Below are 21,533 nucleotides of genomic sequence, written 5' to 3'. Positions count from 1 at the left end.
GGAGGGTATGTGCTTTTGGGTAAATTGGAAGGGGAGATGAACCATGAGAGACTATGGACTCTGAAAAACAATCTGAGGGGTTTGAAGTGGCGGGGGGGTGGCAGGTTGGGGTACCAGGTGGTGGGTATTATAGAGGGCACAGCTTGCATGGAGCACTGGGTGTGATGAAAAAATAATGAATACTGTTTTTCTGAAAATAAATAAATTGGAAAAAAAAATAAATAAAAAGAGGTAGCATTTTAAAACCATAATTTGTATACTTATATACAAATACTGGGCAGTTCAGTTCATTGGACAGAGACATAATGATGTGAAACTAGACGTGTAGTTCTCATGCTAGCCAGTTATATTCTTTACAGCATTTGACACCTGGACTGTTTGTTAGATGGGTGTACTTTGGTTACAGTAAAAATTGCTGTATTGGGGAAAAACCATTGAGGACATATATATGTCATTTCAGATTATCTTTTCTAAAAAAAATTTAAATAAAGGGTTGCATTATTAAGTAGCCAGGAAAGAAATTACATTTATAAAAATTCTGGACGTGATTCTCTAGGACCTCAGGTGCTGACACTAGGCCTCACTTTCATAAAGTAAAGCTGTGCTTGAGTTCGCTATGAGCTGTATCATTCTAAAATTCTTGACTGATCTTTTAAATTTTTAGCTGATGTTATAATTCTGATGTTGTATCTATCACTGAGTGCAGTGATTACAGATTTTAAGTGCTGCAGGACATAAAGTCTTAACTTCATTATATTTTCCTTTCCCCGTAAATGCTTAAAATTCCAGTCTTTAAAATTTAATTTCTTCTACAGTCTGAGTTGTTAATTTGTGCTGGTTTAGCTCCTTATAAATATTCTACTTAATTACAAGGTATTTGCCCTGTAGGTTGGGAAATAAATATTTCCTAAAGAGTGTTACTTAGAACTACTAGTTCTGCAAAATCTCTCCAGAAAAAATTCCATAGTTAAACAGGCTTGGGGAAACATGTCTTACATTACTAAGAGATTCGCTATTCATACTGGATTATTAAAGCCTTTGAAAGGTTTTTTTTTTTTTTTTTTTTTTTTTGGTTCCTTTTTTTCAAGCCTTTGAAAGTCTTAACAAAATGAAGAAATCCTCTGTCTAAGGGTGCCTAGCTGGCTCAGTTGGTGGAACTTGTGACTCTTGATCTCAGGGTTGTGAAGTCAAGTCCCACCTTGGGTGTGGAGCCTACTTTAAAAAAAAAAAAGAAATCCTCTGTCTAAATTTTCTTGATTTAGTATTACAAACTTATTTGATATTGGGCTTCTTGTAATAAACATCAGTGGCCCACAGAATTAGTGAGCTAACAAATACATAGTATATTCATAGAACAATTTTTATTTTGTTTTGACTTGGATATATGTGCATTTTTTTGCTCACTTAGATCTGAATTCTGTAAGTTGTCATTGTTCATACCACATGGTCCTTGTGCCATTATTATTTAGGTGTTGTATTTCATTGGAGATAGTTTAATTTTGAAAAAAATTTTTTAATGGATTTCTAATGTATAAAAGAAAAAGATGTACCATTTCACGTGATATTTTTATCTCAAATGTTAATTATAAATTGTAAGGCTTGGTTTAAGTAGCTTAAATGCCTGGGACACCTGTCTGACTCAGTTGGTATAGCATGCGACTCTTGATCTCGGGGTTGTGAGTTCGAGTCCCAATGGAGATTACTTAGAAATATAGCTTTTAAAAAATAAATAACTTAAGTGCTTATTTTATAATGCATGCTCAGATACTATAATAAATTCACTAATTCTGCTTTCTGTATGTATATCTGTAGTCCTGTCGATTAGGTCAACACAGACCTATTTCTCGACTGTTGACAGATGGAATCATGAAAGTTGGATCTACTGCATCAAAGAAACTATCAGAAAAGTTGGTAGCAGAATGGTTTTCTCAGGCAGCTGATGGTAACAATGAAGCATTTTCTAAACTCAAGCTTTATGCACAAGTCTGCAGATATGACCTAGGTATTGAATTTGTATTTTTTTTTATAAAACCAGTGGTCGCAAAATATGGCCCAGTCTATCTGTTGTTTTTGTAAATAAAATTTTTTTGGAGCCCAGCCCTGCTCACTTATTTACATATTCTCTGTGGCTGCTTTTGAGCTATATGATTAGAGCTGAATAGTTGAGACAGACTGTGTGACCCACAAAACCTAAAATATTTACTGTCTGAGGTTGACAGGAGACGTTTGCTGATCCTAAAATAGGGATCCCATCAGGTAAGAAGAAATTGTGGGTATAAACAATTATACCTATAGGATCTGATGAATCTGTGTTTTTAATTAAGCTTATTCACATTAAAATTTTTGATTTCTTAATGGTTTAGAGATGAAATAACTTGTAGTTACTTCTGCAACATTAAGAAACAGTTCTTTGGGGGCGCCTGGGTGGCTCAGTGGGTTAAGCCGCTGCCTTCAGCTCAGGTCATGATCTCAGGGTCCTGGGATCGAGTCCCGCATCAGGCTCTCTGCTCAGCAGGGATCCTGCTTCCCCCCCCCCCCCGCCTGCCTCTCCATCTACTTGTGACTTCTCTCTGTCAAATAAATAAATAAAATCTTTAAAAAAAAAAAAAAAAGAAACAGTTCTTTGTTGGAACTAAGAAAATGACAACTATTTAAGACTTGCTTTTAACACCCTTGAATTAACATTGAATTAAATATTGATGGACTTTAGTAGACTTAATCCAAAGAAACACAGAACCAAAATATTGACCCTCCTTAGGCATCTCTATAATATGAACCCCATGATAACATTTTTCATTTTTTATCTGGTTAGCTCTCAGTTTAGGCAATATTTATTCAGGTTGTGATTTAGGAACCTTTGAATTGTTTAGTAAAAATTTGCTAGATATTATTTTCATTCATTTAATTATGTCTAGTAAATATAATTTTGTTCTACTTTAATGGGACCTGTTTATTCTGTATGAAAATGCTGTTTACTTTTTCAGTTCCATTTAAAATTTGTTTCTTCAGTTTCTGGGCAAAATAAGAAGCTTGTATCTGCTACATTGTTAGCATGCAACTAAGGGAGGGTAATTACCAAAAAGCATTAACTAGATTATTATTCATATAGTAGAATAAAAAAAGAGCCAATCTTAATAAAGAATTAAATATCCTGCCTGTTTTTGTTATCTTTAGGTCCTTATCTTGCTTCCCAGCCTTTGGACAGCTCTCTACTTTCCCAACCAAATTTAGTTGCCCCTACAAGTCAGTCTTTGATTACTCCACCTCAGATGACAAGTACTGGAAATGCTAATACTCCATCTGCCACCCTAGCATCTGCAGCAAGTAGTACTATGACAATGACATCAGGGGTTACCATGTCTTCTTCGGTTGCCACAGCTAATTCAACTTTGACCACAACTTCAACTTCATCTTCATCATCCTCCAACTTGAATAGTGGAGTATCATCAAATAAACTACCTTCATTTCCACCCTTTGGCAGTATAAACAGTAGTGCTACAGGATCTATGTCTACACAAGCAAGTACAGTTCAGAATGGCCAGTTAGGAGGGCAACAGTCATCAGCTCTACAAACAGCTGGGATTTCTGGAGAATCATCTTCACTTCCCACTCAGCCTCATCCTGATGTGTCTGAAAGGTACCTTTGAATATACTATTCTTTGCAAAAATGTAAATATATTATGCTTCTTTCTGTCTGAGGTAATCCTTGTGAATGAACATGGAGAGTTTTTTTATCTTATCCTTGAAAAATTTTAGTTTTTGTTTTAGAATTAATTATTTTAGTTTTTGTAAAGTTGATTATTTTATCTCTATAATGTAGACTCTTCATAAAGTCTTTAGCATAGAATCCTAAAATCTCATCGTGGTTATTAAGACCTTGAAAACCATTTAGTTCAACTATACTGTGATGTTTGAATATGTTCTGTGACATGACTGTTAAGTAAATTTTCCTTTGCAAATCACTACCTTGATTTAGAAGTCACTACTGAACGAGTCTGTTCAGAGCTTATTAAGAACCATACAGAGATTTGAATCTTAGCTCTGCTGTTTACTGGCTATGTGACTTTAGGAAAGTTGTCTGACTTTCTGAGCATGTTATCTGTAAAATGGAAGCAGTAGGACAATAATGTACACTAAATGCTCTATACAATGTTTTCAAACACGTGTGATGATTGTAGCTCTTTATTCCTTTTATGATGAAGGTATTGAGTGAGCTTCCTTTTTGATTTATAGGTTAGGTTAACATGAGCTTGGTAATATCTTTCAGCTACCCAGATGCATTTTGCTAAAGTTAAACTTATTTATGTGAGTAAAAACAAACTATTAATTTACCCAGATTGATGCATTCGTCTTTAACATCTAAATAGATTTGGAGTTTAAGAAAATCATATCACCATCCAGGAATGAAGCTTGCGCATTATTAAAGTTATGAAGTGTGAAATGAATATGTATAGGCTAATGTAATAGAATATTGATTAAGTCTGAAAACCTGGTTTCTTTCTGGTCTAGCTCTGCCTTGTGATTTAGCAGCTGATAACCTATCTTTGTCTCAGTTTTATTACTTAAGCACTAAGCTTTCTAGTGTTTCTGGATATTCTGTGGTTTTAGAAATTCTATCCCCCTTTTTAATACAAGCCCTCTTAACGGAAGGGTATTTGTATTACTTACAAATTACTTACTATTCTATTTGGAGAGAAAGAGATGCCCCCAATTTTTAGAAAAGGTCTCTGACACCCCCCACCAGAAAAAGAGGGGAGGTTATTAAGAACCTGCTTTTTGATACTACCTCAGAAACTAATGGTACAGGGCGCCTGGGTGGCTCAGTGGGTTGGGCTGCTGCCTTCGGCTCAGGTCATGATCTCGGGGTCCTGGGATCGAGTCCTGCGTCGGGCTTTCTGCTCAGCAGGGAGCCTGCTTCCCTCTCTCTCTCTCTGCCTGCCTCTCTGTCTACTTGTGATCTCTGTCTGTCAAATAAACAAATAAAATCTTTAAAAAAAAAAAAAAAGAAACTAATGGTACAACTTTTTTCCTAACTCTATATTTCTACCTTAAATTTTAGCACAATGGATCGGGATAAAGTGGGTATCCCCACAGATGGTGATTCACATGCAATCACTTATCCACCTGCAATTGTTGTTTATATAATTGACCCTTTTACCTATGAAAATAAAGATGAGAGCACTAATTCTTCTAATGTATGGACTTTGGGGCTACTTCGATGCTTTCTGGAAATGGTCCAGACTCTTCCTCCTCATATTAAAAATACTGTTTCTGTACAGGTAAGAATGATCACTTTTGCAAATTAAATTTATATAAAACAGTTTGATGTAGACAGAAGTTTCAGAAATACTATTTAGTATCAAAGTTGGGTTTTTTTTTTTTTTTAAGCCAGGTTCTGTTATATTTCACTTTAAGAGATATGATAATAGAATCTTAAGGGATTTTGTAAAAGATAAACATAGGGGTGCCTAGGTGGCTCAGTCATTAAGTGTCTGCCTTTGGCTCAGGCCATGATCCCAGGGTCCTGGAATCAAGCCCCACATTGGGCTCCCTGCTTCTCTCTCTCCCACTGCCCCCTGCTTATGTTCCTCTCTCCTCTCTGTCTCTCTCTGTGTCAAATAAATAAATAAAATCTAAAAAAAAAAAAACAAAAAAACTTAACAATCATACCACAATAATAATGAAGATAAAAAGATTGCATTTAAGTACATTAAATATTTCTCTTGTGTTATATTTATAAACCAGTTTTTAAATTCATAAGCTTAAACAGAAGACCAGAGCATGGATCTATATAAACTAGAGTTCTAAATAAGATAGATTGCAAGTAAAAGTAGAAATTAATGATATTAGGGTGCTAGGGTGGGTCAGTTGGTTAAGCTTGTGACTCTTGATCTTAGCTCATGTCTTGATCTCAGGGTCATGAGTTCAAGCCCTGCCTTGGTCCCGGCTGGGAAGCTCAGTTGGTTAAGTGCCTTATTCTTGATTGCAAGAGTTTAGATTATGATCTCAGGATCCTGGGATTGAGCTCCTTGTCGGGCTCTGTGCTCAGTAGGGCATCTTCCTGAGGATTCTCTCTCCCTCTGCCCTTCCTGCCACTCACATGTGCTCTTGTGCACTCTCAAAATAAACAACTCTTTTTTAAAAATAAAAAAAAGAAAAAAATTAATGATATTAACTTGCTTGCAGAGATTCTGAATTAGTTCTCTACAGATGCTAGTAGGACTAATCAATGGCAATATTAATTAAGTGCCATGTAGAAATTTTAAAAGGTTTTTACATAAACCGTTAGTAAAATTGATTATTAAAAACCTATATAATAAAATTCTTTAGAATATAGTTTTAATTACATTTAAATTTTATAGTAAATGTTTTTAGAGTTTTAGACCCATGATTCTTTTTATTTTTATTTTTGGAAGTTTAACCTTTGTAATATTTGCCTATAATTCTTAGATTGTTCCTTGTCAGTACCTGTTGCAACCTGTGAAACACGAAGATAGACAAATCTATACCCAGCATTTAAAATCCCTGGCTTTTTCGGCCTTCACCCAGTGTCGGAGACCACTTCCAACATCAACCAACGTGAAAACATTGACTGGCTTTGGTCCAGGGTTAGCCATGGAAACTGCTCTTAAGAGTCCTGATGTAAGTGTGTTTTCCATGACTAGTTATTGAATGACTATACAGGTTATGATTTTATACAAAACTAAGTGCAGTTCTCTGTTTAGTTCTCATTTTCCAATTATCTTATAATTGGGTAGAGATAATATATCACATTTTCAATAAAATATTTTTTTATGATTGTGTAGTACCATAGTACCTTAATTTTTTATTTTACAGAGACCAGAGTGTATTCGACTTTATACACCTCCTTTTATTCTGGCTCCAGTGAAGGATAAACAGACAGAGCTAGGAGAAACATTTGGAGAAGCTGGACAGAAATACAATGTTCTTTTCGTGGGCTACTGTTTATCACATGATCAAAGATGGATTCTTGCATCTTGTACAGATCTATATGGAGAACTTTTAGAAACTTGTATCATTAACATCGATGTCCCAAATAGGTACCTCTGTTTCCTTAAGTGTATCATTGTATCATCCATTTAAAGAAATTCTCTAACACACACAATGTTTCCTTTTTAATGAATAGAAAACTGTTTGGAGGGTCATGTACATTAAGTTTTGAGATTGTGGGTGTTTTTCACTTTTTGGGGTGGTAAATATATTGTATGATTAGAATTAGAAATAATTGGGAGTGATCTTTGTTACACAGACAAAAGAGATTAAAGTCTCAATTCTATGTAATGAAGTTTGAGGCAATAATTTCAGCCTAAGAAATTTTAAAGAATGGAATGAGAGAGCCCTCTTCATTTAAAAAAGAGCGTCCTATAGCATTTACTTCTCTCAAGTGCCATCTGAAATACAGTCCCGAATTAATTGAGTTAACCTCCTTTACTAAAATTGTTGACTGAAAATGTTCCTTTTAAATGTTGGAATGTTTTCTGAAAATGGTGGCCTTGTTTTTAGAATTCTTCTTGGTGGTAATTAGCTGTCATACTTATTTATGAGGGCTGTAATAGATCACAACAGGTAAGCCTCATATTAACTTACAACCTATAACTTACATTAACTTATAACTTAAAATCTAATAGACATTTCTAGTAACGTGTTTCAAGGGTAGTGAAACTGAAAGGCAAGTTCATAATGTAATGTTCAATTTTGAGGTTTGGTTCCAGCCTTTATTTTTTTTATTATATAAATATCAGTTTCTTTAAGTTTAGAAGTTAATTATATGCGGAAATGTTTAATGAATATTAGGTTATAGTGGTGCTGAAGAATATATAGAGAAACATTAATTTTATGTTATTGGTTATAAAGATTTATTGACTATTTTTTAATAAACCTTTAAGAAATACTTCATACCTTATTTCCTTGAAACAATTTTGATTTTTTAAAATGCTCATTAAGTGAATTTTGGAAATATTATGCTTATCTATGAAGGATGAGAAAGAATAGAGAACGAATAAATCACCTTTCCAATACAAAGACAGTACTGACATTTTACTGAAAGTAGAAGTGAGGTAATGGCTAAAAGGTCCAACTCCACAGAGTTGTGGTGACCTGGGTTCAAATCCCAATTTTTCTACTTACTGGGTATGTGATCTTGAGAAAATCAGGTTAGCTAGCTGAGCTTCAGCTTGCTTCTCTGTAAAACTGGTTGAATAATTTTATCTGCCTCATAGGGTTTGTTAGGCTGAAATGAGGTATTACATGTAAATTGACTGGGCATAATGATTGCTATATATTAAGTACTCAGTAAATCATAGTTACCATTGCTCAGCCACAGAGTGCTTAGGTCATGTACTTGCCTAATAAAGCACATGCATGCAGAAAACACAGTGTTGTTTGGTCTGAGAAGTATAGTATTTTGTTTAATATTCTTCAATTTAAAGTATAGAGCAAGGGTTGGCACACCATAGCCTGTGGGCCAAATCTGGCTACACAAATTTGTTTAAGTATTATGTGTAGCTGCCTTCATGCTATAGAGTAGAATTTTTGTTACAACAGAATCTTGATGCCTTGGAAAGTTTACTATATTGGCCCTTTAGGGAAAAAGTTTGCCAGTCTCTGGTGTAGAGCAGTGTTTATGGTGAATTTTGGTGGTTCATGGACAATTTCTTTTTAAGTTTAGAATCTGTTTTAGTGTGTTTTATGAAAAACACAAAGTAGCATGCAAAACCTATGGTTTTATGTATATTCTTTCTTAGGACTTAAATAAAAAGTGTCAAGCATTAAAATTAAGGGGCTAGTTTTGCACCAAATTTGAGCTCTTTTAAAATGTTCTCATATGAATTTTAAAATACACAATTACCTATTTACTTACAACAGGGCTCGTCGGAAAAAAGGATCTGCTAGGAGGTTTGGTCTACAGAAGCTTTGGGAATGGTGCTTAGGACTTGTACAAATGAGTTCATTACCGTGGCGAGTTGTAATTGGCCGCTTAGGAAGGATTGGTCATGGAGAACTGAAAGGTAAAGTTGTGCTTTGATTGTCAAGTACTTCAACTTCTGTTTTATGTTAATTAATACACCATCATACTACATCTAGATATATGTACTGAATAAAATGCAGAGGTTATAAAAACTAGTTTTTTGTTTTCAAAGAGGAATCACATATGTCTAGGTCACAAATGGCCTAATTCCAATATTAAAAGGATATTTTCCTGTATTTTGACTTTAATACCAGTGTTATTACTACTGTTCTTATTTGTCTTCCATTTTTCCTCTTTCTGCTTATTATTCAGCTCATTCCCTGTTTAACAGATACTAATTGATGTTGATACACATTAAAGTTAGGGGGATAAAGGATATTGAGTAACAGCAGCAAGAAGAGATTTTTGGCTTGATGATTACTGCTATTATGAGGAATTCATTAACTTTAAAACGACTGTGTTTTAACTTTGGTTTTAGAGGGCTTAACAGTGCTGTTACTTTTAATGTTTTTGTTTTGTTTTGTTTTTTTTTTTACTGTTGATACCCACAGATTGGAGCAGCTTGCTGAGTCGTCGAAACTTGCAATCTCTAAGTAAAAGGCTCAAAGACATGTGTAGAATGTGTGGTATATCTGCTGCAGACTCTCCCAGCATTCTCAGTGCTTGTTTGGTAGCAATGGAACCCCAAGGCTCTTTTGTTATTATGCCAGGTAGCTATCCTTAGTTTATGTCAGATTTATTTCTTCATGTGCTTGTGTTTCTGGTATTATGTAAAGTTGATTCTTTTTTTATTGGAAGAAAAAATAAATTCTCTTTATTTTCAGATTCTGTGTCAACTGGTTCTGTATTTGGAAGAAGCACCACTCTAAACATGCAGACATCTCAGCTAAGTACCCCACAGGATACATCATGTACTCATATACTTGTGTTCCCTACTTCTGCTTCTGTGCAAGTAGCTTCAGCTACTTATACCACTGAAAATTTGGACTTAGCTTTTAATCCCAACAATGGTAGGTGAATTGTTCTTTAAAGGTTTGCAAATATAAATTAAGTCTTGATGCTTGTGGCTGATTTTAGGCTGAAGAGTGCCTCCCCAATCCTATCCTTGTCCGGTAAATGTTTCTGAAACCTATGAATGTTAACCTTAGATGACCAAAAAAGACTTTGCATATGTGATTAAGTTAAAGATTTTGAGATGGAGAGGTTATCCTGGGTTATGCAGGTGGGCACTAAATGCAATCACATGTATCCTTATAAAGGGAAGTAAAGGGAAATTTGAAGATGCACAAAAGAGGAGAAAGTCACATGATGGAAATGGAGGGAAGAAAAGTCAGAGAAATGATGCTGTGCTGCTGACTTTGAAGATGGAGGAAGGGACCATGAGCCAAGGAATGCAAGGAATGAGCTAAATGCTGGAAAAGAGAAGAAAACAGATTTCCCCTGGAGCCTCCAGAAAGAACATAGGCCTCCTGGTTCCCAATTTTGACCTAATGACCAGTACTTTGATTTCAGCCCAGTAAAACTGATTTTGGACTTTTGGACCCCAGAACTGAAAGAGAATGAAGGTGTGTTGTTTTGAGTCAATAAGTTTGTGATAACTGGTTAAAAAGACAATAGGAAACTAATACAGCCATTCTTTTACCTTATTGATATTGGAACTAGTGCTGTGAATTATCTCATAAATATTTACTTATTTTAAAAGGCAACAATTGATCATAAAATGCACAGGTTTTTGTCTGTGCTGCTTGCTATCTGTGCATAGACCATAGACTTGGCAGCACATTTTATATTCCCTTCTAAATTGATTTGCCAGATTTATATAAACTGCCATAGTGGGGAATAACTGTTACAGATAAATTTACAGATTACATTTTATTAGAAGAGAAAATAAATGGTATTCCATTGTTGCTCTGAGGTACCTTAGAAAATGGCACATCTCTAAAGTCACAAGTAGGGGGCACCTGGGTGGCTCAGTCATTGGAGCGTCCCTCTCTTAATTTCAGCTCACATCGTGTTCTCAGGGTCCTGGGATCTAGCCCCATGTCAGGCTCTCTGCTCAGCACGGAGTCTCCTTGAGTTTCTGTCCCTCTGCACTCCCCCCACTCTCTCTGTCAAATAAATAAATCTCAAAAAAAAAAACCATAAGGAATATTTATTTTCTTCTTTCAGTGTGTTACACAATAACTTGAATATATTTTACATAATATTTAGACTATTGTGCATAGTTCCACTTTAAGTACATTTTCATTTCTAGCATATTACATTTGTTTTGTATTCATTTGCTGTTGCTGCTGTAGCAAATTGATGCATGCTTAGTAGCTTTAAACATCACATGTTTATTATGTTACAGTTCTGGAGATCAAAAGTTTAAAATCAGTCTTAACTGGGCTAAAGTCAGTGTGTCTGCAAGGTTGGTTCTTTCTGGAAGTTCTAAGGGAGAATCTGTTTCTTTGCCTTTGCTAACTTCTAGAGACCACCTGCACCTCTTGCTCATGGACCATTCTTCCATCCTCAGCAGCAGCAGTGTAGCATCATCACATCTCCATCACTGACTCTAACCCTACTGCCTCCCTCTTATTAGGACCCCTGTGATTACATTGGACCCACCTGGATAATCCAGAATAATCTCCCCATCTCAAGATCCTTAGCTTGATCACATCTGCAGAGTTCTTTATGGTAACATATTCACACATTCCTGGGATTAGGATGTGGACATCTTGGGGGGGAGGGCATTATTCACACTACCACATGCTTGTTTACAATGTATAATTGTTTATATGGCTCGTAAAACAGTACCTGGCACATGGTAGACATTCAGTAGATGTTAATTAAATTAACCCATTTTGGTTAAAATTCATTAATTTATTTTAACCCTCCTATGTGACCGCGGGATGTGAAAAATGGAGGATTTATTTATTTTTCTTTCTCTATGTAGATGGAGCAGATGGAATGGGTATCTTTGATTTGTTAGACACAGGAGATGATCTTGATCCTGATATCATTAATATTCTTCCTGCATCTCCAACGGGGTCTCCTGTACATTCTCCAGGATCTCATTACCCCCATGGAGGTGATGCTGGCAAGGTAACCCTGTTACAAAAGTTTAATCTGTCATTCATTAACTTATTAATGGGTTGATACACGAGCTAAAACACTATTTTCCCTTGGAAATTAGCAAGAAGTGAGATTAATAGTACATTCTTATACTTCTGTCTTACAGATGTATTACTTTGAATTGTGCATTATAAAGAGAGTCTCTCAAGGTTCTTCTGTCCCTGACTTTGTTTTCTAGACTACTTGGCTTTAGTACTACTTTTGTAATTTTCCTGCCATTTTACCATACCTTCTAATCAGGTAGAGCATCAGGTTATCTGCAAATTAGTATATGCTATAAGAGCTGCCCTTCATATCAGGGCTTTTTTGGAGGAACGTAATAGAGGTACTGATTATCGGGGCACCTGGGTGGCTCTGTGGGTTTAAGCCTCTGCCTTCGGCTCAGGTCATGATCTCGGAGTCCTGGGATCAAGCTCCCCATCTCTGCTCAGCAGGGAACCTGCTTCTCCCTCTCTCTCTGCCTGCCTCTCTGCCTACTTGTGATCTCTAAAGAAAAAAGAAATACTGATTTTCTCCTAAGAACAGAGGAAACACTGACCATCTTCCTTCTTTCCTCTATGTTAATTTTCAACATTTGGGAAGCGGGTTGTCTTTTCCTTCTATTTGAACTCAAAACTAATGGGGCTTCATTTGAATAACACTTTTATTTGAGTGAAATTATATATAGTGGTTATTTGATTGTCATAGAATGCACATGTTTAGAACCTGCCCTTTTATAATAAGGATCTTTCTCCAGTTTTACCTTAGATCCTTCCTTCCCCTCTTTTTTTAAACCTGGACAGAAGTGAGATTATTATAGTGCCTGTTGTGTCAGCTGGTAAAGTATGCAACTCTTGATTTGGGGGTTTTAAATTTGAGCCCCACATTGGGTGTAGAGATTACATAAAAATTGAAAAACCCACAAAAACTTGGGGGAAAAGGTGAGATTATTGAAAAAAAATATGTATATAGAATAGCACCAGTAATCTCACTACTTTAATAAAATTGTTTTTTACTTTTAGCAGATTACTTTCCTTTCACATGTATTTATATTCTAACTTTTCAGTACATAAAAATTTAAGTATAATGAGCTTTTTAACGTTCTCCCGTAATTGTTTTATCATTCCCAAAATGTTGGATATTTAAGTATCTTATTTTTTTGTTACAGATAATGTTGCAGTGAACATTTCTTTGCATATCATTTTCTTCTTTTTATTTCCTTAACGTAAATGCCAAGAAATACATGGACTAATCTAAAGGATATGAGCATCACTTGATAGTTATCCCTTCCTGTTGCCATAGTGCTTTCCAAAACACTAGTAACTGTGTTTTATAGTGTTAGATGAACAAAGCTAAATTTAATTTACCTATTGGATTGAGGTGTGGTGATCAGGAATTAGTTGAGGGAATAATTAGGAATTAAGTTAGGAATTTCATTGAACATTTTGTATTTTCAGTTGGCTGGAAAGGTTTAAACACACATATACTGAACATGGGCTCAGCCTCATAATACAAACTTACTAAACAGTTCGTATATTTATTTCCTCATATAACTCTTAAAACTCATTCTTTTAATATTATTATGATCCTCTCAGTACATAGCAATTGATTTTTTCCAATATCCTTTAGTATTTTTTTTAAGTTCATGTCATAAGATAGACTGCCATAAATCATTCTGTATATCTAGTGCCAACGTGTATCAAATGAATTAACATAATTTCAATTTTCTCTCTTTAAGGGTCAGGGTACTGATCGGCTACTTTCTACAGAATCTCATGATGAAGTAACTAATATTCTTCAGCAACCGTTGGCCCTTGGTTACTTTGTCTCAACTGCCAAAGCAGGTCCATTACCTGACTGGTTCTGGTCAGCATGTCCTCAAGCACAATATCAGTGTCCCCTTTTTCTTAAGGTATTTCCATTTCTATGCCACTTCCTAAATAATGCTGATTGATGCCTTAGTTCCAAAGAAATATAGAGGTGTCTAAGGTCTTATTAAATAAATTGTGAAATATGACAAGATCACAGAGAAGTTATCTAATTATGAAACAGCTCTACTAAGTTCGAACTTTTAATTTATCTTTTCGTATTTCTGGGACCCTTGCTGTTAATATTTGCAGCTGCACATATGAAGTATAGAGCTGGGTGAACCTCGTATTACTTTTAATCTAACCTTTTCATTTTCTAGGTGAGCATATTAAAGTTCAGAAAAACGTATTTGTCCAAAGTCATAAATTGGTAGTAGACCCAGAACTACAGTCTGTGTCCTTTCATGATTATACTATTATTCTTTGGTTACATCATACTGCTATTATGCCACAGAATTTTGGGGATTAAAGGATTCATAATTTTCTAAGAATATATTTGATATTTAGGTCCATTTACTATCTCCCTAAAATTTCTTTCTAGCTTTGTGTAAATTGCTATGTTAAAACTATTAAGTGGTTTCCAAGTGCTAAGATTCTGAGACCCATACTGACTTATTTATCAAAACAAGTTCATTGACAAGTGACATAATGAGGTTGAGATACACTGTAAAGGGGCAGAATGAGATGTGAAAGCCCTATCCAGGATGTTACTTCTGTAGCTTACTACTATTCCAAAATAGGAAATTCAGATCTGATTCACTTTTTCTTACATACATGCACCAGAAGTTGACTTTTATTCCAGAAGTCATGCTAATCTCACTTCTTGCCAATTGATTTTTTACTCTTAGGGTAAAAGCTAGATACTATGCTTTATTTGGGGGATTATATTTTAGTGGGTACCTGAACCAATAGGCTTGCCCTCTCTTAAGCCTATTGCTATTGTGATACCCCTGGCCCACATACAATTGAGTCAGTGACATTTGAGCCTAAGCACTGAACTTCTGTAGCACATTCATAAAGAATACAACAGCTCTTGATCTGAATTGACTATTGATGCAGTAATATATTTAGGGAGTGTCAGCCAGGGTAATAAAAGTTTGGTCATATATGACTTTTCTTTCCCTTCCAATATATATACAGCAGTCTATACAGATCTCATTACAAGAACATATTCCCAAGAGTGTTTCTGCAAAATAGTCTTTGGTGTTTCTAAAAAACAAAGGGTTCTTTGGTCCTTTGGGAGATGTTGCACATGCTTTCTTCCCCCCCTTTTGTTGTTATAATACATGTATGCACATTAAAGTTTTTGAAAAAAACAGCAGTAAATAACATAAGTATACCTACTATTTCCCAAACTTACTTTAATACACAAAAAAGCAATTGTGTAACACCAGTTCATAGTTCATGACCTTAGTGTTTCACAGAACATTGTTTTAGGAAACACCACTTTACAAAAAGTCCAAGGGACTATCCAGATTCTTTTCTACTCAATATTTATTTGCAGAGAGGATAGTGTAAAGTGGGCATTCACCCTCAGATACAGTGTAACAAGATTAGGACTTCTGGTCTGAATTACCAGGTAAGGCATAATTTACCGTAATTTTGTTCACCTTTTGTTTTCATACATTCCATTTTATTTCCTATACCATAGGCAATAAAATCACCTGATGTGTTTTTCTTTACTTGGAAAAATAATGGTTTGTAACCTAGATGATTAAAAAATCTTTTTTTCATAGAAATTAAATAGTAATTTCTAGTACTGACTATTCGTCTAATTTGTAGTGATCTGTCATATGAGACTTATTTTTATGACTTATAAATCAAGAGTTTATGGGCAGTTAAAAAATATCTATCTTTGGTTATATTCTTGAATATATAACACAAGAATATAAATATATATATAAATATACATAATTGCTATTGTAGAGGAGAAATCACCTAAATATGAAATAGTACCTTTTACAGTATACAGATCTCTAAAAGAGTTTCTCCATCTCTCATAGTTTTTTTTTTAAACACTTTATATATATTGACTCAATAAACAAAAAATGATTCACTTTAATTGAAATTCCTTTTTTCTACTCTTCATTGTCATACCGAATGGGTGTGACAGTTGTCACCAAGCCTCCTGTATGAAATTGCATGGGCAAAAGAAGGCATTCTATGCACTGTACTAGAGTGCTCACAATTCCACCATAGGTAGGTTTGTTTAAAATTATAGATTTGTAAGCAGTATATTTGCATATGCTTACTCCTCGTATATTTTTCAGTGCTAGATCTTCATGTATGTGTATAGTCTAAAGTTCTAAGTAACGTGTAGACAGACTGTTCAGGTTTATCAGCTTAGGGCTTCTTTAAACATTTACACATCTAGGCATGTTACACTCAGAAAATAGATGACTTTTAAAATACCTTTTAAATAAGTTTTTTAAGGATTATTATGTGGTCTCAAAAGCAGTAGAGCTTATGAAAATAAAGTAAGATTGAATGTAAGTTATGCACTTAAAAATTAATTCTATAATAAGTTGATTAAGCAAGAAGAACAAGCAGCTTTATAGTGGTGCCCATTCATTACATAGGTCTAAAATGTATTTCATCAAGGACGAGACCTTGGAAAAATAAGGTAAAACCAACAACCTTTCCATTTGGCTGACTGACTTCCTGTTTTTTTAGGCCTCTTTGCACCTCCACGTGCCTTCAGTGCAATCTGATGAGCTGCTTCACAGTAAACACTCCCACCCACTTGACTCAAATCAGACTTCAGATGTCCTCAGGTATAACTCTTTTTTACCATTAAAGGTTCTCCATTGCATCTTTGAAAGAATATAATGTTGATTCTCATGTAGTTTTCTCATATTTGGCAATAATTTACAGTCTTGTACCCTTGGATCTCTAGATGAAGTACATCATTCAGAATGAGTGCTTTTCTTCCTAGCATGTGTAATCTACTTTTGAGAGTACTTTTTATGAAAATTAGTTAATCTTTAATCTCCCCTAGAACTCTTTATTCTATACCTTCCACCATTTTTTAAAGTGGCTTTGAATCTTAGATGCCATAACTGGGAACTGCTTCCAAAATCTACAGTGAAAATAAATACATGACTTATACTTTTCAGGTTTGTTTTGGAACAGTACAATGCACTCTCCTGGCTAACCTGTGACCCTGCAATCCAGGACAGACGCTCATGTCTCCCAATTCATTTTGTGGTGCTGAATCAGTTATATAACTTTATCATGAATATGCTGTGATCTTCATTCAGTGGAACTGTACAAGAAAAAAACAAGGAAAATATTTCGCTGCAAGATTAAGTTACAGTTATCTTCTCAGTGAAAGTCATCTGTGATGGGGTCTAATTCTTATTACTTCAACAAATATTGTTTTGACTTGGGGGGAGGGGCTATAACCCTGCTATTTTTCACTGACTATACTGAACTCTTTAGGATGATGACTGATCATACAAAACGTATTATAACATTTTCGTAGCAAAATTAACCTTTTTTTTCCAGTCACAGTATTTGTGAAAAGTAATGAGCCATAGTACCCAGTCATGTTAAATGAATATTAAAAGCATGGAGAGGAAACATGAGGAACAATGAATTTCAACATATGGCTTCAGAACATCAAGATGTTCTTGTATTGGATTATAGTATCTAGTATTCAAAAATGCCTGCATCTCTTATTTATTGTAAGTTTTTAAATGTATAAATTGTCTTATATTTCTTAACCTCTTTTATAAAAATTTTCCTAGAAGGTTTATACTGCCTTCTTGCTTTAAAGCAATTGGTCTAAAATATATGTAATCGTCTTAATTAAAAAGTTGCAGTAGGGTTGCTTTTAGAGTATTATTTTTTTGTAAGGGGGTGGGTGGGACGGACAGTAAATTTGTATTGTCTCGATGTACAGTTTAATGGGGATAGAGGGGGAATAATGTCCATACCATTGTGTGTGGAGGATTTACAGCTAAGCTGTAGTTGCAGAGTACATGTACAGTAATGAAGTTCACTGTGTTTATAAATTAAAAAGGTACCAGGTCTTACAGCATTTTATATATCACACCTTTACAGAATAACATGATGGCAATATACAAGTGATATTGTTGGGTGGTTTAACTTAGAATTAAATGAGAATTCTTCAGTTATATTTTGTACTATGGTTTAGGGCTATGACTAATATTTCAGGCCATTTCCAGTGAAAGAAACTTAGTTTTACAAGAAAAACATTTGCTACTGAATGCTTAAACTAATTTTGGTGTTTAATGTTACATGCTTAAATGTTTTGTTTTGTTTTTTTTCAGTTTTGACAGTGGCACATCTAGGCATGGGAATATTATTAATTATGAAAATTATCTTCAGGATCTGCTATAAGGTTGAAATTTAGCCCAGCTCTAGGCATTTTACAAATTATTTTAAGAACAGTCACTCTGATTGTTTGACTTTTTTTGTTTTTTTAAATTAAAGATTGGGAATGTGTGTGAGAGTTGCATATGTATGGGTGTGTGTGTGTGTGCAATCAAACTGTGGTGTAAATAGATTCTCAGTGAATTCTGGTATTCAGACTCTATTCCACTAGTTAAAGAACCATTTTCTAAACTTAACCTGTTTCCTTTTGCCTTTTTTATTTATTTAATTTTCTTGGTTTGGAGATGGCAGTCCCAAACACCAGAGTCTGTACTTTTCTGTAACACAGCTCAGATTAAGCCAGGGCATATGCCAAGGAGGTTCTCACCTCCCTAAAGAAGGGACTTGAATTTTAGGGACTTTAATTCACCCCTTCCTTCAATACAGCTTTCCCCCTTCTTGTTTGCACATGCCAAGAGAAATGCTTTTATGCAGGCTTTACCCCGTTAAAACGTTATTTTTACAGTGCTGCTCACAAGAGAGTCCAAGTTAGCCTCCTACCGGTGTTGCTGACTTGAATTCACAGTCACCAAGTCTACCTATCTTTCTTGGAAGCAGTCTAGCAAAATTCCGAATTTGTACATTCACTAATTATCCACAAAGACAAAATCAGTTGTATTTACAAAACTGTAATATTCGGTATGTTTTATTTTGTTTTTACTGAAACTTGTTTTGTAAATACTATATGCTTAGCTTAAATATCACTTTCTTATGAACAATATAACTTCTTCAAATTGTGTATATTAAAACATTAGCAAGTCTTGTTTTTTCTATAAAGAACACAACTGGTGACAAAGGTTTTCAATCACTTCTTCAAAATTACAATGCAATTCCAGTGGTCAGCATTTTTGAAATTAAAATTTGAAGATCACATCTCTGCATTCATTTTTAAATTATGCTAGCACACTACAGATTATGTTGGCATGTTTTGTTCTGTACTTGTCTGAGATTTGAGGGAAAAGATGTTTATTTGGAATTTCTATAAAAAGTATCCTTTTTTATATACTTAGCTCAGTAGTGACTTTTAAAAATAAGAGCTATATTCTCAGTTGTTTAATATTACTAGCTTATAGTAACCACACCTCAGTTTGAAAATAGATTTTTAAAAAAATTATTCCCTGACAGTTTCTTTTATATGGAGCCATAAGGAAGAAACACAGTATACAATTCCTTTTTATCTGGGAATCAGGGAGTAGTTCCCAAATATACAGGATTTACTGATAAGAATTTTTTTTCTTCCCTTCACATACAAGTTCACATTTAAATAGAACATTATTAAATAGCCATTAGAAAAGGTCAGGAGACATATTTCAGAAAAAAATTAAGCCTTTTATGCAGGATGATGGATCTGACTTACTAATGTACTGTCACAGACAAGTATGGGTAGTTTTTTTGTTTGTTTAAATGGTAAAGCAAAATAATACATACTTTATACCAGTTGATCACCAACACCTTGACTTCTTTGTTACAGTGCTAATGTGTTTTTTGTGCAGTTATCCATTACCAAGCAGGGTGGAAGTTCAGTATTTTGGCATTTACAAAGATTAGTTATATAATGTCTGCTTCCAGCCAGTGAGAAACATCTAGCCATACTTTCTTATGCAAGCCATTCAGTTATCAGGACTGTGAATTAACACTGTATGAATAAATTTCTGTACACCTTATTGTTTGGCCAGAAGGCCACCAAGTGTACTTATATGTAATCCTTAAATTTTAAAGTAGCTGTAATTTTTAAATCTTTCTAAACTTTTCTTAAACCACTAAAATTAAGCTCTTACTACTTAGTCAACTATCCTCAGCTGTATTCGTACTCAATTGTCAGTATGGCACAGATTACTGTATTAAAATATTCTTTTCGTCTTCATATTTACCTTCTGAGGTAATTTTTTAACTTAATGTGTTACTACAAAGATTTGCAGATCTTTAATCAAGCACTATGTTAATACTGTAATATCAAAATACTATGTTGCGTTATTTAAAATGTTCAAATTGAATACATTAAAAAGGAAGTTTTTAAATGCTGTTGCATCATATAATTTGCTATTCATCCACTATGGCATCACATATCAGTCTATTAATACATTTAATGTTGCATGAGAAATGTTTTGGTCTGGGTTTCCTCTTAAGATTTTAGTTTGTCTAAATTGAGGAAAAATGTTTTTGACATTCTTCTCCCCGCCCCCCCCCCCCATCAGCTAGAAATCTTAACCTTCCGGTTTTTCTTGGTGTTTTAATGGGCCCAAGAACTGTGGTTTAAATTTTCATATGTTTTCTCTTTTGTGGAGTATGAATTAAAAACTGGATTTGGGACCTAAAATACTCCTCAGGTTGATGTATTCATGAAGTTTTAAAATAGCTTTAGTTTTTCAAAGTAAACTGGATTTGTGGACCTTAAAGTTACTGAGTTTAAACTACAAATTGTAACGTCATTACTGGACACGTCAGCATCAACTCTCTCAAAATAGCTTGGTCACTTTATGAAGGGGCGTTTTAAAGTTGTTGTTTAGCAGTGACATTTAATATGGTCCAATTTTTTTTTTTTAATGTGACAAAAAAAAAGAATAAGGAACAAACACTATTGCTGCCGAATGCCATAACACTGAGTTGTACAAATTGTGATTGAGGAAATGAAAAGGTTTATACTTTTTAAAAAAAAAAAAAAAAACAAAACTTCAAATGGAATAAATTATTCATGAAGCCTTCATTGTGGTGTCTCATTCTGTTAAAAATATTTCCATCTTAAACTTATGTAAAAATTAATAGTACTTTTTTTCATTGTAAGTGGAAAGGGGTAACCTAAAAATTAATGGACTTTTAATTTCTCTATCTGAAGTATTTTATTTAAAAGGAGATTTTAACTATATCAATGATTAATATACAAGAAAACTGTATGTACATACATATTTCTTTTAGACTGATCAGTTTGGTATCAGTTTTCTAGTCTAAACAAGTTAGTTTCAAATATTTAAAGCTTAGTTCAGTCCTATTTGATCACATAAATGTTTTGAAACATAATATAGGGGTTCAGATATGAACAATCCATTAAAAATACTTTGTATAGGCACCCATTTTAAATATTTTTGTACAAACTTAAGCTGAGTAAGGACAAACCCCCAAATTATTGTGTTCATTTGGAAATAGTTTCTGCCAGCAAAAGTTTTAAAATAAGGCTTTAAAAGGAGATG

The 21,533-nt window shown here is 34.3% G+C and overlaps 1 protein-coding gene across 2 annotated transcripts in view; it reads left to right on the top strand.

Annotated features, from left to right (window-relative positions):
• MED13 (mediator complex subunit 13) overlaps nt 1-21,052 on the top strand; it is a 110,186-nt gene extending 89,134 nt beyond the window's left edge. Inside the window, exons 19-30 of one of the 2 annotated variants that reach the window (XM_044248530.1) lie at nt 1,813-2,002; nt 3,175-3,637; nt 5,060-5,279; nt 6,451-6,642; nt 6,838-7,061; nt 8,887-9,029; nt 9,541-9,699; nt 9,814-9,999; nt 11,925-12,073; nt 13,821-13,994; nt 16,624-16,724; nt 17,067-21,052. In XM_044248530.1, coding sequence (XP_044104465.1) covers nt 1,813-2,002; nt 3,175-3,637; nt 5,060-5,279; nt 6,451-6,642; nt 6,838-7,061; nt 8,887-9,029; nt 9,541-9,699; nt 9,814-9,999; nt 11,925-12,073; nt 13,821-13,994; nt 16,624-16,724; nt 17,067-17,199 — 2,334 coding nt within the window. In that variant the 3' untranslated portion in view covers nt 17,200-21,052. Of the gene's footprint in view, nt 1-1,812; nt 2,003-3,174; nt 3,638-5,059; nt 5,280-6,450; nt 6,643-6,837; nt 7,062-8,886; nt 9,030-9,540; nt 9,700-9,813; nt 10,000-11,570; nt 11,665-11,924; nt 12,074-13,820; nt 13,995-16,623; nt 16,725-17,066 lie in introns of those variants that run through there. The other variant, XM_044248531.1, reaches the window with a different exon arrangement.
• The last annotated feature ends 481 nt before the right edge of the window (nt 21,053-21,533 follow it).

Source organism: Neovison vison, chromosome 5 (assembly GCF_020171115.1).
Source record: "Neovison vison isolate M4711 chromosome 5, ASM_NN_V1, whole genome shotgun sequence".
NCBI classification, from domain to species: Eukaryota; Metazoa; Chordata; class Mammalia; order Carnivora; family Mustelidae; genus Neogale; species Neogale vison.
This window is presented reverse-complemented; position numbering and strand designations above follow the sequence as displayed.